This window comes from Felis catus, chromosome A2 (assembly GCF_018350175.1).
Source record: "Felis catus isolate Fca126 chromosome A2, F.catus_Fca126_mat1.0, whole genome shotgun sequence".
In the NCBI taxonomy this organism is placed as follows: domain Eukaryota; kingdom Metazoa; phylum Chordata; class Mammalia; order Carnivora; family Felidae; genus Felis; species Felis catus.
This window is the reverse complement of record NC_058369.1, coordinates 54,068,278-54,089,213: the sequence shown is the minus strand read 5'-3', so window position 1 is coordinate 54,089,213 and position 20,936 is coordinate 54,068,278. Positions and strand designations below refer to the sequence as shown.

Sequence of the window (20,936 nt, the reverse complement as noted above, 5' to 3'; positions counted from 1 at the left end):
AGACAAGGCAATGTGTTGGAAGTGTGAGGAGCCAGCTGAAAAAGAACAAAGTTTGATGGGGCTCTTGTGGACATTGTCTGTCCTCAGGAGGACATGCAGAGGGACTCTCAGAGCCAGAGAAGCTTCCAGGCCTCAGCTGGTCCTGGTCTTCCTCCTGCCAGGACCTTGGACCCCACCCTCTAGCCTCATCCTTGGACTGTGGGGTCAGATAGGCCTGGGCTTGCACTGTGACCCTGAAGTGTCTTCATTTTATGACTCTCACCAAGTCTGTAGCCTCTCTGGGCCTCCATCTCCTCATCTGTGAAATGGGCACAAGAGGGGAGGCATGAGAAGTGTGGCCCCATCAGCACTTCGCAGGCATCTTCTCCATCTGTGCTTACCACCGTCCCGAGGGGCGGGTGCCGTCATTAGTCCTAGTAGGTCAGGAAGCCGAGGCTCCCAGAGGGGAAGTGACAACCTGTACGTTTGTACAGCACGTAAATGTCAAAGCTGGAATTCAAACCCACATCCCTGCTCTTAGGCATGATGCCAGACAGCTGCCCAGAGAATCTTTTGTAAAGTGTAAGGTCTGCATGTATTCCCAGGGCAGGATGTGATGGAGAAGATCAGCCAGGGAGGGAGTTCCTGGTGGGGCCACAGCAGAGGCAAAGGTGGAGAGGCCAAAGCCACCGCCCCCCTTATATGTCTGTGATTTCCCACCAGAAGGTCTGCAAGAAGATGAGGCTGAGACCCCAAGCCTGAGTCAGATCCCCACCTCCAGGGGCATATCCCCTGCCGTGGGCACCCTCCCAGTGCCCCATCACCCTGACGGCCACGCCCCACCCCCACAGATCAACCTGAACGAGAGCATGCAGGTGGTGAGCAGGCGGGTGGTGACGGTGGCCTACGGGGAGCCTGTGCACCACGTCATGCAGTTCGACCCAGCAGACCCCGGTTACCTTTATCTGATGACGTCCCATCAGGTAAGGCCAGAGCCCTGGCCTGACGGGGTCCCAGGACACGTGGGCTTTCTTCCTCTCTGCCTCCCACCAGGGGCGCCTTCCCTTCCCACGCCTTCCCCGTGTACACATCACCTCTGCAGGGAAGCCGTGTTTCCCCTAATTTCCCCTGTTGAAGTGTCGAGCCTCAATTTCCCCGGCCTCTCGTGGCCCTCGCCACTGCCGATTCCCCGGGCAGAGGCCGGCAGCCCCGCTGAGCTGGGCCCTCCCCTCTGCCTCTAGATGGCCAGGGTGAGAGTCGCCGCCTGTGCTGTGCACGCCACCTGCGGGGACTGCGTGGGTGCAGCCGACGCCTACTGTGGCTGGTGTGCCCTGGAGACACGGTGAGGCTCCCGGGGGCAGAGGCAGGGTGTGGGCAGCTGCAGTGGGGCCAGGGGCCCGCCGGGGTCCTGACCTGTGCCATGCCGCACCAGGTGCACCCTGCAGCAAGACTGCGCCAACTACAGCCAGCAGCATTTCTGGACCAGTGCCAGCGAGGGCCCCAGCCGCTGTCCCGCCATGACTGTCCTGCCTGCAGAGATCGACGTGCACCAGGAGTATCCAGTGAGTCCCAGGGGAGCTGGGACTCAGCTCAGGGTGGGGAGGGGACACAGGGTGGGGAGCTGCCCTTCACCTGGCCCCCAAGCCCTGAGAGGTAGAGACTCCTGCCCCCAGTGCCCCTGGGACCTGGAGGCAAGGAATGAGAATGACTGGGCTTTACTGACACTTACTGAGTGCCCACACTTGCGTGTGCATGATGTCCACCTGTGTTGGTCCTTATACAACTCTATGAAGTGGATGCTCTTAACATCCCCGTTTTTCAGAGGAGGAAATTGAGGCACCGAGAGGTAAAGTGACTTGCTCATGGTCATACAGCTAGGGAGGAGCAGAGCTGGGATTTGAACTCAACAGAGGCAGGCTCCAGAGTCTCAAGAGGGAGGGAGCAAGTTGGGGGGATACAAGGAGAGTCAGTGCCCAACCCCCTGCCTCTTCCTGGGCCCGGTACAGGTAGGGGTCAGAGGGACCACCAAGTGCCAGGCTGCTATTTCTTGTGCTCAGAAACAGATCAGATGAATCTGCAGTGTGGAGGCAGGGACTCCCTGCCTCGCCTGAGCTCAGGAAGGCCTGGAGCTGCCACAGCCCCCTCCCCACCCATAGCAGGCAGTCTGGGGAGGGCTGAGGGACAGGCAGGCCTGGGCCCCACTCAGCCCTGCCCTCAGTGACCTCCCTGCGGCTGGCTATCCTCACCTATCAACAGGGGGGAGATGGTGGTTCTAATGGGCCAGGTGGGGTCTGGGACTCCTCTGCACCCACTCCGCATGATTATGTATCACAGAGCCCTTCACATGTTTTATGTCCACAAGCAGACCAGGCACAGGTTTGTCCATACATCCATTCATTTATTCGTTCATCGCATAGATCATTGAGCACCTACTATGTGCTAACAGCAGCTCTAGGCTCTGGGGACACAGCAATGAACAAGACAGAAAAAGCCCTGGTCCTTGAGCAGCTGACATGCTTGTGGAGCGAGAGAACGCGCAAGATAGGATGGCAAGATGGTGAAAAGTACTGTTGGGAAAAGGGCGCAGAAGAGAGAGAGGGGTGGAGAATGAGTGGCGGAGTGTCGACATTTTAGACGAGGCTGGAGCTAGGCCCATGGTGCAGATGTTACATTTGAGCAAAGATATGAAGTAGGTGAGTTAGGTGGGTATCTGGGAAGAGTGTTCTGGGCCAAGGGAACTGCCAGTGCAGAGGCCCTGAGATGAGAACAGATTGGTAGATTTGAGAGAATATTAGGAGATGAGGTCAGAGAAGTCCCAGGGACCAGATGACTCAAAGCCTCCTTGACTACTGTAAGATGGTCATTTTCATTTTGCAGATGAGGAAACTGAGGCCTAGTGAGCCCCATGTAGGATATAGCCCTCTGGCCTGGAGTCCTGGCCACCTGTCACCCTTTCTCCCAGGGTTGCTAGAGTGGGAGCTGGGCCCTGAGGGGAAAGGCCTGCTCCCCACTCTCCAAGCTGAGGGTCCCTGGCCCCCAGGGCATGATCCTGCAGATCTCGGGCAGCCTGCCCAGCCTCAGTGGCATGGAGATGGCCTGTGACTATGGGAACAACATCCGCACTGTGGCCCGGGTCCCGGGCCCTGCCTTTGGCCACCAGATCGCCTACTGCAACCTCCTGCCAAGGGACCAGTTCCCGCCCTTCCCGCCCCACCAGGGTAAGCACCGCGCTCACTGGGCTGTGAGTACAGCCCTGAAGGGGTGTAATGGAATGTCAGGCATGGGGGTCCTGATATCACAGCCTCCAAGGTCAGGGGAGACTCCCCTTTGTCCTTCTCTCCCTGGTTCCCCTGGTCCATTCTAGATCACGTGATTGTTGAGATGTCTGTGAGGGTCAACGGGCGGAATATCGTCAGGGCCAATTTCACCATCTACAACTGCAGCCGCATCGGACAAGTGTATCCACACACAGCGTGAGTGGGTCAGGGTGCTTGCCTCTGGGTGGTGGGAGGAGGAACAGGGAAGGGTCTCTGCTCTCAGGAAGGCCCTTGGAAGAAAAACAGTGGTGTGCTAGAGGCAGATAGGGCCCTCGCTTGTTCATTTTCTGGCTCATTTATGTGCAGCAAACTCTTATCACCCTAACCTGGCTTCTGTGGGCATTCAAGCTGCAGGGACAGAGAGAAGTGCTTTGATTACCCTTAATTTAGTCTCCTAAAGGCCCTGCTTGTCTATATCCTCCTTGCCTGCCTCTCGTAGCAGGGAGCTCAGTATCTTCAAAGTGCCCCACCCTCTGATGATGATGGTGGTGAAGGAAGACCTTTCTCCCCAGGGCCGGGATCTGCCTCTTAGGTCCCAGTGCCCGGGGGCAGGGGTGAAGTGAGGGGTGGGCATCCGAGTGTCTGAAACGCTCCTTGTCTCCCAGCTGCACCAGCTGCCTGTCGGCACAGTGGCCTTGTTTCTGGTGCACCCAGCAGCATGCCTGTGTCTCCAACCAGTCACGGTGTGAGGCCTCACCAAATCCCGTGGTAAGTCAGGCCTGGGTGGAATGCCCTCTGCCTGTTTCATTACTTTTTTTTTTTTTTTTTTTTAATATGTTGAGAACATTTCCACATCATTAAATTTTCTTCCTGGCACCAGATTTAACAGCTGTGCTGGGCTCATCACATAACAGCACATTTAACCAATCCCCTGTTGTTGGATGTACCGATCACTTCCCATTTCTTTTTTGTGTTCTGATATAGACAGGGCATGGCGTGCGTCCTTGATTATTCCCTGGAGACGAACTCCTAGAAATGGCATATTGGGGTGAAAGCGTGGCCACATTTTTACATCTTTGACTCAACTGCCTCCAGAAAGCCTGAGCCAGTTTTAACTCCCACCTGTAGTAGGAGGGCTCCTTTCTACACACCGTGTCAGTACTGGCTAGTTTGAAATTTTACCTGTAACATTTTCAACAACCCTGCGGGCTCAGGGCAGTTGTCCCTGAGGCCAGGAAATACCAGACTGGGACCTTGAATCTAAGCCCCGCTGGCTTGGCGCCCATGTTCTCCTTCCTTCCCGAGATCAGGAGGTGGGCTGAAAGGCCCCTGGCTTGGTCTCCCCATGGGTGCTGGGGACCCTGGAGCAGGTGATGCCATGGCTGTCCCTGAGCAGAGAAGGTGAGCTGGTCTCAGGAGCCACACGCTCCCAGGTCCTGTTGCTTATGCTGGTCCCGTGAGCTCTATAGGCTGATTCTCCGCTGGCCAGGATCCAGGCCCTCCCTGGTGCTGTGGGATGGCTGGATTGAATCAATTACACCAGGGTGGGCGTGGTGGGGAGAGTTGGCGGACGGGGAGAAGTACAAATGGAAATGCCACATACCTTGCGCCTGGTTGGTTTCTGCCGTGTGTTCACTTGCAGGGTGGCCTTCTGCCATTGCCCCAAAAGCTTCTAAGGCCATCCTAGCCTTACCAGGGATGACCAAATGAGGCTTTGGCTGGGGCGGTGATGCTCAGCCAGGTGGGATGGCTACACTGGGGTGGGAGAGGGTGTCGAGGTTCTGAGACTACAGCTCATCCCCTCTCAGACCTGGCTGCTGGAGCCTCTGTCTTGTATCAGGGCTGTGAGGGGTCAGGGTGAGGCACTGAGTCCCTGCCTGAGGCTCCTCTCCCCAGGAAGGAGATGCTCCCGCCCACTTTCCAGATGGGACAACTGAGGTAGCAAATAGGGTCCTGGGGGCACTGCTTCCTAGCATGTGTCCCAGGGAAGCGGGCCCAGTCCCCAGAGCATCTGAACCCCCAGCCTCTTGGCTCTGGGCTCAGAGAATCTCATCAGGAACCCTCCAAGCAGGTACAGATCAGTGTTCACATGCTAAGGAGGGGCTCCATGGCCCACACCTGGAACCCTCTGGTCTCTGCACCTCCTGCCTAAGCCTCTGAACTGCTTTGAAGAAGGGTCATCCAGGAGCTTACCTCAAAGAACCGAGACAATAATGTGGGGCTTCTGGCCCTGGGAGAGAGATCCAGTGGAATCTGTGTGGCCAAACCATAGAGGAGGCCCCTGGCCCCTGTGTTGGAGTCCGGGCCAAGCAGGAGTCCTGCTCTTTTTTAGGGTCCACATCTTCTAGCCCCCAGCCCAGGGCTGGGTACACAGAGGGGCTCAATAAATGTGAAACATGAAGCATTCGTGCTGGCAGCCTGATGGCTGTTGAGGAGGACCCACAGGCTCAACACGGTTATCCAGCATTTATTGGGCACCCTTTGTATGACTGGGTCTGTAGCAGGCACTGGGAAGGAACCCAGTTAGACATAGTTCTGCCCTCCCCATCATGAGCCAAGGGCCTGAGGTGTGAGTTGTGGCTGTGTGATCCTGGTCAAGCTCCTGAACCTCTCTGTGCCTGTTTCCCCATCTCCTATTTTACTTACTGTGTAATTGTACATTTTACTACTATAAAATGGCCTTACTTTGCTGTGCTGGGAGTCTTGAATTGCACCTGTGAGGCACCAACTCCATATGTGGCACATAGTAGGTACTCATTAAAAGGCCACTATCCTTCTCAGGAGCGGGTGGCTACTTTGCTGGGTGGGCCAGGGAGCACTTCTCTGGGAGGGGGACTTTTGTGCAGGGTCCTGACAGACGCATAGGAGCTCAGTCTAGAGGTGTTTCTGAGGCAGCACCCCATAAGCCATCTCCCCCAGGTCTGCAGCTCTGGGGGCCAGGAGCTGGAGCGGTGGGCCCAGAGAGGGTCTGTCTTAGAGGACTATGGTAATCTAGCAAGAGAAGAGGCAGCTCCCTCCCCAGGCCTGCAGAAGTCTCTGACTGATACTTAAGGTGGCATTTATTTATGTCTCTGTTAGCCCTGCAGGTGACATGTTTCTGGTCAGGTGGTGGACAGGGGAGTTTGCACATCTGCCTGCACCCCTCGAGAGCTGGGAGGAGACAGTAGGACTTGGGTTAGGCCAGGGAGGTGTCCCTGGGGAGGTGCTAAGGGCTGAGTTTCCTGTCATTAGGGAGTCTCCTGCACTTCCCTAGTGCAGAAGGAGGATGTGGAGGAGTGGAGGGTGCCAGGAAGAGGGTGCGGTGTTTTAGAGGAGGGGAGGAGAGATAGGACAGTAGGCCCCCTTCCTGGGGAGCCTGGCGTGGATGCCACCGTGAAATTGGACTTCATTCGGAGCCAGTGGGGAGAGTGGTTTGGTAGGAACAAGGGGCAGTTTAGGGGGCTGTGAGGGTGCAGAACTGTAGAAAGGGACCGGGCGAGATGGGTTTAGGGTCTGGGCCAGCCATGCTGGATTGGGACATCAGTTCTTGACCCTTGAATGTGGGAGAGACAGTGAGAGAGTCTGTGAGTCCCAGTGTGGGTACAGGTGAGGTCTTCTGTGAACCAGCACCCACTGGGCTCCTGTCCGGGTTGATTGTGGCTTTTGGCACTGCTGACTCAGCAGCTGTCCTTACTCCTCTGCCTAGAGTGTGGTCGATTGGCCGTGGTTTCCTGAACCTGCAGGCTCTGCCCTGTGCTGCACTCCAGCAAAGGGGAGAAGCCACTCAGCCTCCTTCTGAGGTGTCGATGGCTTGGCTTAGATGGGACAGGGAGGCCCCATCCTTTGGTTGCACTGGGGGAAACCCTAGTTCAAACTAGCCTTGGCCGCAACAGAATTAATTGACTCCTATGAGTGTGAAATCTGGGGCGGGGGGGGGGGGGGCGGGGGGAGGGCGGGGGGGGAGAGGGATGGTGGCATCACCTTCAGGTATAGCTGGATCCAGGAGTTCCGACCATGTTTTCAGGGCTCCCTGCCCCTCTGGTTGGGCTTCATGCTCTGGCAGCCCTCCCCCCTTGGTAGCAAGTTGACCTCAGCAGCTCCAGGCAGGCTCCTGATTTCCTGGCAGCCCCAGAAAATAAGAAGAGCTTCTCTTTCTTATTGGTTCTATGGAAGTCCCAGAGTTGACTTTTGCTGGCTGCTCTAGGGTCACGTACACTCCCTGAACCAATTGCTGAGTCCAGGGCAGGCCTGGGACACTGGCCTATCCCTGGGGCTAGGGAGTAGAGTCAGTCTTCCCAAACCACAGGCCTGTGGGGGAAGTTCCCCAAAGGCCAGGCCAGACTTGGAGGCAGATGGTGGGGGCTGGAGGCCAGCAGCAGACATACCAGCTGGCCCCGTGGAGGATTAGCCAGTTCTGGGGGGAGGTACCAAAGGAGGGCAAAGGTGTGCCAGGACTCTTAGCCTTGGCCCACTCTGTAGAACGGGTACAAGCATCCAAAGCCATGGGATCATAGATAGGGATTAAGGAGAATGGCGGGGGGGAACCCTCAGGGATGCTTCCACGTCATTTCCTTGGTGGGGGGGGGGGGGCTCACGTGGAAACTCCTGCTCTGATCCTCACCCCACAGCCCCTCCTGTCAGCCACTTACCCACTGGTGGGGTGGAGCTGGGAAGACAGAGCCACAGAGCCCCCGGCCAGCTGCAAGGCAGAGCTGGCAGCAGCCATGAAAACTGATTGCAAACATGTGGGTTCCATTCCCTGAAATTCCATGGGGTTTACACACGAGACTGCGGAAGATGGCAGCCCAGAGGCCAGAGGCTTGTGTGGGCTCACCCTGAGCTGGACACAAGCTCCTCCCTTCCAGCCCCGCAGGACGACGGTCAGCTCAGGAGGCCTCACCCGGGCCTAGCCATGTTGCTTCTCTGGCTGAGGCCTCTGTGATCCGCACCAGGCCCTGCTCCCCGGGAAACGGACCAGTCTAGGCGAGGTTTCTGGCCTGGTGGTCGGCAAACAGTCTGGACAACTAGAGGCCTCTTGTGCTGCCAGTTCCATCTTGGGCAAACTGCTCTGCTTCTCTGTGCCCCGATTTCCTAGTCTGTAAAATGGGTGTAATGATTATACTTAACTCAGAGGATTGTTGGGAGTTCGGATTTGGTGAATTAATACGGTGTGGTGTGCTTAGAACTGTCCAGGAGCACAGTGAGGGCTGTGTGAGCTGGTGACTATCTCTGATGTGGGCATGGTCATCATTTATTGTTACTGGCATCTCCTCAGGGTCCAGTGTTATGCTGAGCCCCCCAGGGTTCCCCTCAGGGAGCTCCCTGTCTGATTAGCAGTAAGGAGAAAAGACCTAGGGAGGCCTCCAAGTTCTATCCTCAGAGGCCTTTGCCCTGGCTGGCTGACCTCAAGGTGGACACACATGTTTCATTGTGTTCCCAGCCAGACCTCTAGGCTGGGATGGTCAGCCCTTGGTATGGTGTGGCGGCTGCAGGGTCCCAATCTCCCCTTCTCTCAGGGTCTCAGCAGGTCAGGCTCAGAGTGTGAGGAGGCAGAACATGGCCCAGTGGGGCCCTCAGGTCTGAACAACAGCGCGGGGTGGGGGCTCCAGACTTGTAAGCTCAGAGAGGTGACTAGATGGCATGGTGGGCACAGCCCTGCTCCCTGGTGTCTGTTTCTGGCCTGGGAGTCAGACAGTGGGAGTTCACAGACCAGCTCTGCCCTCTGACCGCAGGTACATCGCCATGTTTCTGAACCTCCAGCTCTTGCCTGCCCTCCCTCCCTAACTTTTTTCCTTTTTAAAATTTAAATGTTTATTTATTTTTGAGAGAGAGAGAGTGGGTGCTAGCACGAGCCGGGGAGGGGCACAGAGAGGGTGGGGGCGTGGGAGAGGATCTGAAGCAGAGAGCAGAGAGCCTGACGTGAGCTCAAACTCATGAGCCGTGAGATCATAACCTGAGCCAAAGTTGGACGCTCGGCTGACTGAGCCACCCAGGCACCCCTAACTTCTTTCCTTTTTTTTTTTTTTTCAATGTTTTATTTATTTTTGAGAGAGAGAATGTGAGACAGGGGCAGAGAGAGGGGGACAGAGGATCCGAGGCGGGCTCTTTGCTGACAGCAGTGAGCCCAGTGTGGGGCTCAAACTCATGAACCGACCCGTGAGATCATGACCTGGGTCAAAGTCAAACGCCCATCCAACTGAGCCACCTGGCGCCCCTAACTTCTTTCCTTTTTCGAAGTGGCCCCTCCTCCACCAGGCCTCCGTGGCTGTACTGCCAATGTGAGAATGCTGATGCCCAGGCCTGTCCGGAACTCTTGGGGGGCTGGCGCCTCTGCCCGGAGGCTGGGACTCTCACCTGCAGAAGTGGGGAGGGGTGTGGAGCCTCAGGACACCAGGGTCCTCATAGCCTGTTTCCCGTGGGCTGTTCAGAAATTTGGAGTTCTTTTTCTGAATCATTTAACATGTGTCATCCTGGAAACCGCATTTTGGAGCTGGGCGTGGTCTCAGAGAATGGGTGCAGCCCCTCATTTTATAGCTGGGAAAGATGAGGCCCAGAGATGGGGAGGGGGGCCAGCCCTCAACCCCAGCCTCCTGACCTCCTCTGCAAAGTATGCCCTGGAACAGCCATGGTGGGACTGGTTCCATCGCTGGGCAGGTTACATCATCGCGGAATGCCTCCGTTTCATCATCTATAAAATGGGGCCGATAAAGCCTGCCTGTAGGCTTGTCATGAGGGTCAAAAGAGACAGTGTGTGGGAGGCACTGGGCACATTGCCCTCGGTGGTGGCGGCTGCTGTGATTTTGTTACTGGTGTTTCCTCACTGTGCAGGCTGGCAAGTACTTCCCTGGGGAGGCAGGCTGCGACAGTAGGCTGGCTGGCATGGCCGTGAATCCTGTCTCTTCTGAAATGCTCCCACATCACCCTTACCTTGTTGTGTTTTGACTGCAGAGCCCTCAGGACTGCCCCCAGATCCTGCCCTCACGCCTGGCACCCATGCCCACAGGCAGCTTACAGAGCATCCCCGTGCATCTAGCCAATGCTGCCTTCCAGGTAGGTGGAGGCCAGGCCTGGGGGTGGGGGCAGGAGAATGCTGTTCTGGATGAGGACCCATGCTCTGGTCCCTCCACCCACACCTTGGTTTTGTTTCTCTGAGTTTCCAGATTCTGTTTGAGAAAGCCCCACTGTGTTTGCAGGGTTTAGAGGAAAGGGAAGTGGATGGGGAGAGCCCGGCCCAAGGGACAGCAAGCTGCTAACAGCTCCTGAGGGAAACCCTGGCCAGGACCCCCAGACTCCCCTACCCTGTAAAGCTCTCCTGGCAGAGCTGGGCTGCAGCCCATGGTTGGGCACTGTCCATGTCCTGCCGGCCCTACCCCCTAGGCTGACTTGTAATTCTGCACACATTTCCTCAGTTCATGGCTGACATGTCTTACCTGAAGAATGTCCAGAGAACCCCTGTGTTGCCCTATTCCCCATTATCCAGATGGGAAAAATGAGATCCAGAAAGGAGAAGTAGATGACTCTAGGTACACGACGTAGGGCTTGACTTGCACCCTAGCACTGGACTCCTGAGAAAGTGCTCTTCCCTACAATCTGCCATCACCTCTGCACCCACGCGGGGGGAGGAGGAGATTCAGCTCCTTTCTGGGTCCCTCCTGGAAGAGCATCTTGGTGGGAAGCGTTGACGAGTTCTGGAAATGTGCCAGCCATCCCCCCTCCCCAGCTCCTAGGGACTCGCCATCTGTTGCTTCCAAGGGGGAGCGAAGGCCTGTGACAGCTGTCGCACGTGGGGGCCACGTGCCAGGCATCTGGGATGTGTCAGGCAGCCTTGTGGCTGGGGCTGGAGCTCTGTGTGGGCAGTGCCCTCAGCCCTCAGACTCCCTCCTGCAGTGGTTGGAACAGAGCCTCAGGAGTATGAAGGGGCCTGGTCTGGTATGAAGGGCGGTGCTGCTCCCTGGGGCTACAGGAGCCTGGCGTGGGGAGGCCTAAGCCCTGGGTTCGGGTCCCGTAACCAGGAGGCATGTGTCTGCCCCCAGTGTGCCTCAGTGATCCTGGCCCTCGACCTGCTTCTAGAACACTAAGGGCAGGAAGGGGCAGAGCCCCCTTCCTGTTGCTGAGCCTGTACTCTGGGGAGCCTCAGGACAGGCTGGGTCTGCTATGCTGAGTGGCTGAAGCCTGAGCTGACCCACCTCCTGGCTCAGCATGGGCAAATGTGCTTGCAGCCCTATCAGTAGCCACCTTCCTGTGTTAGCTTCAGAGTGAAGCGGGAGAGGGGGTAGGCCAGAGGAGAGGGGTGTGCTGACCTGCTTTCTCCTCAGGGTGTCACATGTGCTAACAACAGGGACATAAACAGGAAGTCCTGCCACGAGGCTGGACTAATACACGTGAAACCTGAGTTTGTTCAGTCAGCAAATATTTATTGATACCGTTCCCTGGAGGCCTGTGCTGGGCAAGATAAGACTGGGGAGTTGGGGCCTGTGTATTTAAGTCAACAAACATTTATTGAGCACCTCCTGCATACTAACAGCCAGCATATATTAGTCACCCACAGTGTGCAACCCACTAAAGATACATGATCTCGTTTCCCCAGCAACCCTGCAGAGTAGGAATGTGTGTTTCCACTGCAAAATTTAGGAAACCAACGCTCAGAAAGGAGAGCCACTTGCACAGAGTTGCACAGCTAGGAAAGGCAGAAGGTAGGATTCAAACCGATGGAACCTGAGCTCTTTTACCACCACCCACTGCCCTTGGAGGTGTCACAGGGGCTGAGACCCAACCCTAACCCTTCCCAGTGGGTGGCAAGACCAGTGTAAAAAGAGCCTGGGCAGGGAGATAAGGGTGGTCCTCAACATACAGGGTGTGGGCAGGCTTTAGGAGCCTCCTAGAGCCCCTAACATGCACCCAAATGTTCATTGCTAAATGAATGAATGAATGATCAAATGAGGGGCACCCACCTGATTTAGGGGGCTCTGGGAAGTCTTTGGAACATGAGACAATTTGAGCTGGTTGCTGAGGGCTGTGTTGTGTTTTGCTGGGGGGCTAAAGGGGAGACAAGTTGTTTGGGTAGGAAGAACAGCCTGGACAAAGGCCCAGGGGCAGGGCAGCCTGTGCCATGTCCAAGAGTGTCCTGCTGTGGCTGGGGCATCGGCCTTGGGGGACAGAGGTGGGGGGTAGTAAGATTCAAAGAACAGGTGGAGTCTCACTGGGATAAACCTTGAATGGCAGTCATGCTAAAGAATTGGATTTTTATGAGCCGAGTAAAAGGCCATTGGTTTAGGCCATCGGGAGATATTGGTGAAGCTTTTAGTCGCGTGGGGAGCAACAGGTTCCAGGTGTTCATGTACTCCTTGCCTCCCTCCTTCCATCATTGGACCTGAAGGCCAGGAAGGACATTCTGGAGGAGTAGGGGCCTGATAAAAGGGCTCAGCCCACTACTCTGGGCAGCAGCCCATAACAAGTTGGAGTTAAAGAGCAGTGGGTGCTGATCTGCCTCTCCTCAGCAACCCCATTTCTCCTAGGGTGCAGCCCTAGAATGTAGCTTTGGGCCGGAGGAGATCTTTGAAGCCGTATGGGTGAATGAATCTACTGCACACTGCAACCAAGTGGTGGTAAGTGATGTGGCTCTGGGGGTGGGGGGGGCGGTAGGAAGGCCTGCATAAGTCCAGACGCTATACTCCTTCCTTCCCACCTTATCCCCCTCCTCCTTTTGATCCCCTTATCCTCAACAGCCCTGCCCTCTTCTGTCTCCATGACATGCATCCCCTCCCCCCAGCAGAGACCTAGACACCACTCACACCCCTCATGCTCTTTCTTGTCCTTTTGCAGCTGCACACGACCCAGAAGAGCCAGATGTTTCCACTCAGCCTCCAACTAAAGGGGCAGCCAGCCCGATTCTTGGACAGCCCTGACCCCATAACAGGTGGGAGCCCCTACGGCCCTATGGCCACTGGGGATTCAGCCTTAATGGGTGGGGCTCTACCTTGGGGGACTTATCCAGTGCCCACCGCACAGTCACAGATGTCCCGCCCTGTGTTTCCCTAACACACAGGGTCTCAGATCCCAGCCTTGCCATTCTGTACCTGGTCACTCAGTTCTTATTCATTGAGCAGGTATTGTGGGCCAGACATCTGTATGCCGATGGCTGTGCAGCTTCAGGCGCTTGCTTGGCCTTCTGTTTCTCAGCCATGTGACATGAGGCACAGGCCCTTTTACAGAAAGCTTGGTGAGGATTTGCTGAGACGATGCACACAGATCTTACAGTTGTGACTGGGGCACAGTCAGCACGCCCCAAATGGCGATTGGTGTCCTTACTGTTATTATACATATTGAATGAATTCTTTAAGAGTCTGTCTATTCATGGGGAGCCTCAGATATCCCTAGTGGATATGGCACCACCACCCACCCCCCTGTCCCCACCATGAAGGTCCCAGAGACAGACTCCAGAAGAACCAACCTGCACACCCAAGACCCTGAAGAACCCTCCCAGCACTCCTGCTTGGGCCACTCCGAGGGTCTGAGGCCCTGGTGCCCACTGCCCACATTGCTCAGTGATCCCCTAGCATCCCAGAGCCCCACTGGTGGGTAAACAGACCCACCCAGGCCTGGGTGTGAATCTCGGGCCTGCCGCTCACAGGCTTTGTGACCTTGAGCAAGTCAGTCCTCCCCTCTGAGCCTCGGTCTCTTACCTGTCAAATGGGGTGCCTGGTGGGGTGCCTGGGTGGCTCAGTCAGTTAAGCATCTGACTTTGGCTCAGGTCATGATCTCCCAGTTCGTGGATTCAGGCCCTGCGTTGGGCTCTGTACTGATGGCTTGGAGCTTGGAGCCTGCTTTGGATTCTGTGTCTCCTCCTCTCTCTGCCCCTCCCCTGCTCATGGTCTGTCTCTCTCTCTCTCTCTCTCTCTCTCTCTCTCTCTCTTTCTCTCAAAAATAAAATAAACATTAAAAAAAATTTAAAAACCCCAAACAAACAAAGAGCTCCCACCTGGTAGAATCGTGGTGTGGACAGATACTATTAATGAGGCTGTGGCTGCACTGTGCTTAGCAAAGGTCCTGGGGAGTTTGGAGAACCAGAACCCACCTCTGGGTGATGGTGAGTGAATGCAGAGGGCACAGTGGTGACGGGGGGTGCTGACCCATGCTGTCTCTGTGTCTCTCCCAGTGGAGGTCTATAACTGCGCCATGGGCAGCCCTGACTGTTCTCAGTGCCTAGGCCGGGAGGACCTGGGACATCTGTGTGTGTGGAGTGACGGCTGCCGCCTGCGAGGGCCCCTGCAGCCCCTGCCTGGCACCTGCCCCGCCCCCGAGATCCGCGCGGTAAGCACCCCCACCCACGGAGGCCTGTCGCACCTGCATGCCTGCGTGTGCGACACACAGCGCCCCACACGGGCTCTCAGACCTGTGACACACGTGCTTGCACATAACCAGCCGTATGCATGCAGGATCACCTGGGGAGCGCCTGCTGGGTGCCAGGGCCACTGGGTGCTGGAGACACAGCAGTGAAGTGAACAAAGTGCCACCCCAACACGGAGCTAATGTTTTAGTGGGGGAGGAGGGTGGGCAGTAATAAGTAAGGAAATAAATAATTTATATATAGAAGGCGATAAGTGCTATGGAGAAAAATAGAGTGAAGCAGGGAGTCTGGGCCGGAAAAGATGCTAGCGCTAGTCTCTAGTTGTTTTTCTTTTCATGTTTATTTTTGAAAGAGAGAGAAAGAGAGGGAGCAAGCAAGGGAGGGGCAGAGACAGAGGGGGACAGAGGATCTGAAGCGGGCTCCGTGCTGACAGCAGACAGCCCAATGTGGGGCTAGAACACACAAACCGTGAGACTGTGACCCGAGCCGAAGTCGGACGTGTAACTGACAGAGCCCCCCAGGTGCCCCCAGCCTCTAGTTTTTATGGTGAGGTCGGGGAAACCCTGCTGGTATGGTGATAAGTGAGGCCGGCAATCACAACCGAGCCTGAGTTTTAGCTAAGACGAAGTCCAGTGGAAGGATTCTCATTGGCGTAGGGTGGGTCAGGTGCCCATCCCTGACCCAGTCAGCTCTGGCTGGGTTGCGAGATCATGTGGTCAGACATGGCCACTGGGAGCAGACTGCGTTGTCCACAGAAGCCCCCACCCCCCGCAGGTGTCATTGACTTTGCACACTCACATCCCCAGACCCATGTGGGCACATCCTCACTGGCAGCCCCCGTGACCTGTCCAGTGAGCAGCGGCCCCCACCCCCTCAGAGCCTCCGTACCTCCTCCTGAGCAGCAGGTGTACGTGCACTTGCCTGGGTGTGTGCAGCAGTGGGTGGGGAAAGCTGCTGACGTCCCAGCCTCAGAACATCATTCGTCCTCTGGTCACCTGGCAGATTGAGCCCCTGAGTGGCCCCTTGGACGGCGGGACCCTGTTGACCATCCGAGGCAGGAACCTAGGCCGGCGGCTTAGCGACGTGGCCCATGGCGTGTGGATTGGCAGCGTGGCCTGTGAGCCACTGGCTGACAGATACACGGTGTCGGAGGAGTGAGTAGTGGCAGTCCCCAGGGCTGTTCTGAATGACCTCTAGCGTCCCCCCCGCCCCTCCCAACAGTGCCAACCACAGCTCTGCCTTCCTCTCTCCCCTCTGCCTTCCCACCCTCCTCAGCACCCTGCCTCTCACTAGAAGTGGCACAAGGTCTTCGAGACCTTGTTGAAGCCATTACCCATCCCCGTGCATTCCGCCCTTTTCTACTCTGGACGCTTCTCCATATCCTTCAAGTTCCCACTTCAACACCTGCTGCTCTGGGAGGCCCTCCCAGGTTCCCCCAGAACAGCCAGACTTCCATAGAAGGCTTGCATTGATTTTTCAAAAAAAAGCAACAAAAACCTTGTAGTTAACAAAGTGTGGGGCTGCTGGTGTGGTGCAGAGGTCTGAGCCTACCGCTGTGGGGCCTGGCCCAGAGGGGCTGTAGAAAAGCAGGGGGTGAGCTGATTTCCTTTGCTGGGGGAGCTGTAAGTCAGGCTTGCAGAAAAGCTATCAGTCTACCAGCCCAACAAATGTCCTCATGGTTGGAGAATGTTCAGATCCCAAGAGACCATCTTATCTCACCCCTTTGTCACATAGTTGTAGAATTGTGGGAAAGTCAGGCGGGGCGGGCAGGGGAGGTGGGTAGTCCTGGGGAAGAGCCTGGCATCAGGGTGACATCGGGGTTTCAGAGTGGCTGTTTTCCAGCTGATAGGGAATGGTTTCAGTATTTTGATGTAGGTGATGCCATTGGCTGTCCCAGCCAAATGGCAGTCCCAGCTGTGAGTCGGAGAGGCGGGAAGCTGAGGGCAAGGGTGGAGAGCCCACATACCCTCGGGGTATAGCCGGGGTGGGGGGGTGGCATCATTCAAGAGAGAACCCAGGTGCTGCTTACCCAGCCCCTGAGACCCTCCAGCTGCTCTCCTGACCCAAGCTACCTCCCCCCAGGATTGTGTGCGCTACAGGGCCAGCCCCAGAGGCATTCTCAGACGTGGTGACGGTGAACGCCTCTAAAGAGGGCAAGTCACGGGAGCGCTTCTCCTACGTGGTAAGGGAGGCTGAACCCACCCTCCTGCCCACCCCACCAGACACACACCTGGGGGGTGGCCTGAGGCCTGACCTCCTGTCTTCCTCCTCACAGCTTCCCCAGGTTCAATTCCTAGAGCCTGACAAGGGCCCCAAGGCAGGGGGCACCAGGATCACAATCCACGGGAGCGACCTCCATGTGGGCTCCGAGCTCCAAGTCCTGGTGAACGACACAGAGCCCTGCACGGAGCTCGTGTAAGCCCCTGGGCCTGGGCCACCCCTTCCTGCCCAGGGAAACTGGAGGGCTGGGGGCTGGAAGGGTGGAATGACATCCTTGCATCAAGCATCACTCGGGTTTTCACCAGCTGTGTCCCTTCGGCCAAGCCCCTTCCCTTCTCTGAGCCTCAGTTTCCTCATCTGGTAAGAACAGTAATTGTGAGTAGTACTCTGTGCCCGGCATACAGTAGGAGCTCCATAAGTGACCTCTGCTGTGAAAAATGTGATGGTCATATACATTCGGAGCTCCTCTGGCTGGCCCAGGGGTGTGGTCCAGAGCCTTTTGATGAAATACCTCTGTCTTTATTATGCACTTACTGTGTACCAGGCCCCATTGATGGGCATTGCTGGGGACACCAAGAAGAGCCCAGCAAAGTGTCAGCTCTTGGGAAAGCAGACACTCCCGCAGGAAATAGAAACATCTGAGACTGGGAAAAAAGCTGGTTCTTTCAGAGCCATTCCTCAGCTCTGAGAGAGGGACTCTGGGAGGGCTTCTTGCATGAGGCGGGATGGGGCAGAATTGGAACACACGGGCAGGGCTGGAGGAAAAGCAAATGTGTTGAAGGTGGGGAGGACAGCCTGAGCAAAGATGTGGCAGTGGGTATGTGCAAACAACAGATTCCTGTACGAGGGGGCAGAAGACCAGGTTGGGGCGAGTCGAGGAGGCCTATCCAGGCCAGGCATGCGGGCTTGTGCCCTGGGCGATGGGGCAGGCAGGAGCAAGCAGCAGGAGGTGGGGGCCGTGCTGACAGTGCCGCTGCCCTCCCACAGGCGCATGGACACCAGCATCACCTGCACGGTGCCCGAGGGTGCCCTGCCGGCCCCCGTGTCCGTGTGTGTGCGCTTTGAGCGCCGGGGCTGTGTGCACAGCAACCTCACCTTCCAGTACATGCAGAACCCAGTCATCACGGCCATCAGTCCCCGCCGCAGCCCTGTCAGGTGAGACCCCAGACCCTGACCTCTGGCTGAGCTCACTCTCTAGGGCTGCGGGTGGGCTGACAGGGCTCGCTGTATCCCACAGTGGCGGCAGGACCATCACGGTGGCTGGCGAGCGTTTCCACATGGTGCAGAATGTGTCCATGGCTGTGCACCATATTGGCCGGGAGCCCACGGTGAGGGGGCTGGGACCAAGGTGGGTGGGGAGCGGCCAGTAGCCCTGATTGACTCTCACGCTGTTGTATTTGTCTTCTCTCTGCCTCTCTGTCTCTCCCTCTCTCTCTCTGTCTCCTTAAACCTCAATCTCTCCCCGTTTCTCCTGCCCGTCTGTCCATCCTCCACCTTGGTCCTGGCCCTGGCCCTGGCCCTTCCCTACCAGCTCTGCAAAGTTCTCAACTCCACCCTAATCACCTGCCCGTCCCCTGGGGCCCTGAGCAATGCATCGGCACCGGTAGACTTCTTCATCAATGGAAGGGCCTACACCGATGAGGCGGCTGTAGCCGAGGAGCTGCTGGACCCCCAGGAGGCCCGGCGGGGCAGCAGGTTCCGCCTGGACTACCTCCCTGACCCACAGTTCTCCACGGCCAAGAGGGAGAAGTGGATCAAGCACCACCCCGGGGAGCCCCTCACCCTGGTCATCCATGTGAGTTCCAGCGGGTACCAGTGCGGGAGTGAGCGGGGCCGGGCTCAGCCGCAGACCTCAGCAAGCACTCCCTCTCTGTTCCTGCAGAAGGAGCAGGACAGCCTAGGGCTCGAGAGCCACGAGTACCGGATCAAAATAGGCCAAGTGGCCTGTGACATCCAGATCGTCTCGGATAGAGTCATTCACTGCTCGGTCAACGAGTCCCTGGGCACGGCCGAGGGGCAGTTGCCCATCACAGTGAGTGAACGGGGAACCCCAGGTGGAGGCAGACCTGGCCCCCAGCCCTGCCCCTCACCCAGCGTATCAGAGCTAAGTGTTGTCGTGCTCAGTGGATGACGCCAAGTGGAGTTTTACATCCCCACTTGACAGATGAGGCCCAAGAACTTAGTCACCTGCTCCAGGGCAGTGATTGGCCCCAGATAGGCCTGATGGGGCTGGACTTTCAGAGGCCGGTAGAAGTCTTCCTTGTTCCACTTGATGCTCCACGTCAAGTTTGGGCTGCCAGTCACGTGCAGAGTCACGGAGGGGAGGGATACAGGAGGAGTACCGAGAGGGGCCAGAAATGAGACCTTTTCTATGCTGTACCTGTTTGCATGCCTCCTGGGATGGGAAACCCCTTCCCTCTCAGGGCAACACATGCCGCCCAGGACGGGTCTGACTGCCAAAGCTCTCTTTCACCTGCACCCCAGTCCCAGTTATGCCCTCTGAATCCTCAGCCTTTGCCTGTTTCCCTGGTCATCAGACAGTCCTCCAAATACTTGGGGACAGCAGCCAGGCCCTGTGAACTGCCCTGCCTTCGGCTCCTCCACTGCCCCTCCCAGGCCGTAGTAATAAACACAGCCCATATTGAGTCTCCCCTCTCTGCCAGGGCTAGCCAAGCATCATCTCCTTTAGCCCTCACAGCATCCCCAGGAGGTGGGCCTGGTTATCTCTGTGTTTATAGATGTGGCCTCTGAGGTTCAAAGAGGTTAGGTGACTTGCCCAGGACCCCACAGCTAGTGAGGAGAGGAGCCAAAGCACGAGTCCGGGGAAGCTACAGCTCCCTCCTCCCGCCTCTGCCCAGATCCAGGTAGGGAACTTCAACCAGACCATTGCCACACTGCAGCTGGGGGGCAGTGAGACCGCCATCATTGTGTCCATCGTCATCTGCAGTGTCCTGCTGCTGCTCTCTGTGGTTGGTAAGGAGACTTATTCTCGTGACACCTTGGAGGGCACACCTGCCCCCACCTTGTCCCAGCCCCTCAGAAGACTGGCAGATAGGAGAAGAGGAGTGATGGGCTGGGGACACAGCTGAAACAAAAGCTTGGTGGTGGGTTACTCACTGAGAGATGTGCCCTGGCTGCGGCACAGATGGGTGGAGGATAGTAGATGCTGGGGGATGCGCTGGGTCCAGGCTGTGGGCCCTGACTGCCTGGCAGAGGAACTTGGAACCTTGTCCCGGAACCAGTAAGGGGCTACTGGAGGAGCTTAAAAGGGAAGCTTAACCTACACATTTGGTAGGCTATCCCACTATGAAACTGATGGTTGTAAAGGTGATACAGTTGATCCTTGAACAACACGGAGCTGGGGGCGCTGACCCCCCCCCCCCACAGTCTGAAATCTATGTATAACTTTTGACTCCCTCCAAAACTTAACTACTAATAGCCTCCTGTTTCTGGAAGCCTTACCAATAACATAAACAACACACATTTTGTATTTATATGTATTATACACTATAGTCTTACCATAAACTAGAAAAAAGAAAATGTTATTAAGAAAATCACAAGGATGAAAAAAATACATTTTCAGTACTCACTGTATTTATTTTTAAAAATCTGCAGGTAAGTGGGCCTGTGCAGTTCAAACCCAGCTGTCCAAGGGTCATCTTTGTGTGTGTATATTTCCCCCTTCCCCACCCCAGTAAGGGATTATAATATAATACTACTGTGTCACCTTTTAAATGTTTCATAATTCACAAGTTAACACCCGGTCATCGTAGAAAGAATCGAAAATGGTAAAAAGCAGAAAGAGAAGAAATCGCCCATAATTCTCTCACCCAAAGAAAGCCACTGTTCACCCCTATTTTTTTGACCTCCTCTATTTCTGACCTGGGCCGGTTCACCCCTCCTTAGGCAACCTGATGGTCCCCCGCTCCCGGGAGGTCACCATACTGATGCCGAACTTAATGCGGACATCCGACCAGCATAGCACATCACAGCCCAGAACTTCTGGGCTCAAGCAGTCCTCCTGCCTCAGCTTCCCAAGTAGCTGGGACTACACACATGTGCCACTGCACCTGGCAAGGATCCTGAGCCTGGGAGACCCCTGTTTTATTTTAACTGACATACAATTTTATGTTAGTCTCAGGTGCACAACACAG

At 56.3% G+C, this 20,936-nt stretch overlaps 1 protein-coding gene across 2 annotated transcripts in view; it reads left to right on the top strand.

The window, feature by feature from the left end:
- PLXND1 (plexin D1) overlaps positions 1-20,936 on the top strand; it is a 60,020-nt gene that overhangs the window by 22,214 nt on the left and 16,870 nt on the right. For both annotated transcript variants that reach the window (XM_023250044.2, XM_011280229.4), the window contains exons 3-20: positions 831-962; positions 1,221-1,321; positions 1,412-1,541; positions 3,020-3,197; positions 3,344-3,452; positions 3,902-4,004; positions 10,164-10,265; positions 12,731-12,820; positions 13,038-13,131; positions 14,371-14,525; positions 15,565-15,716; positions 16,645-16,744; positions 16,838-16,977; positions 17,770-17,937; positions 18,020-18,110; positions 18,314-18,577; positions 18,665-18,814; positions 19,641-19,755. In XM_023250044.2, coding sequence (XP_023105812.1) covers positions 831-962; positions 1,221-1,321; positions 1,412-1,541; positions 3,020-3,197; positions 3,344-3,452; positions 3,902-4,004; positions 10,164-10,265; positions 12,731-12,820; positions 13,038-13,131; positions 14,371-14,525; positions 15,565-15,716; positions 16,645-16,744; positions 16,838-16,977; positions 17,770-17,937; positions 18,020-18,110; positions 18,314-18,577; positions 18,665-18,814; positions 19,641-19,755 — 2,374 coding nt within the window. The remainder of the gene's footprint in view (positions 1-830; positions 963-1,220; positions 1,322-1,411; positions 1,542-3,019; positions 3,198-3,343; positions 3,453-3,901; positions 4,005-10,163; positions 10,266-12,730; positions 12,821-13,037; positions 13,132-14,370; positions 14,526-15,564; positions 15,717-16,644; positions 16,745-16,837; positions 16,978-17,769; positions 17,938-18,019; positions 18,111-18,313; positions 18,578-18,664; positions 18,815-19,640; positions 19,756-20,936) is intronic.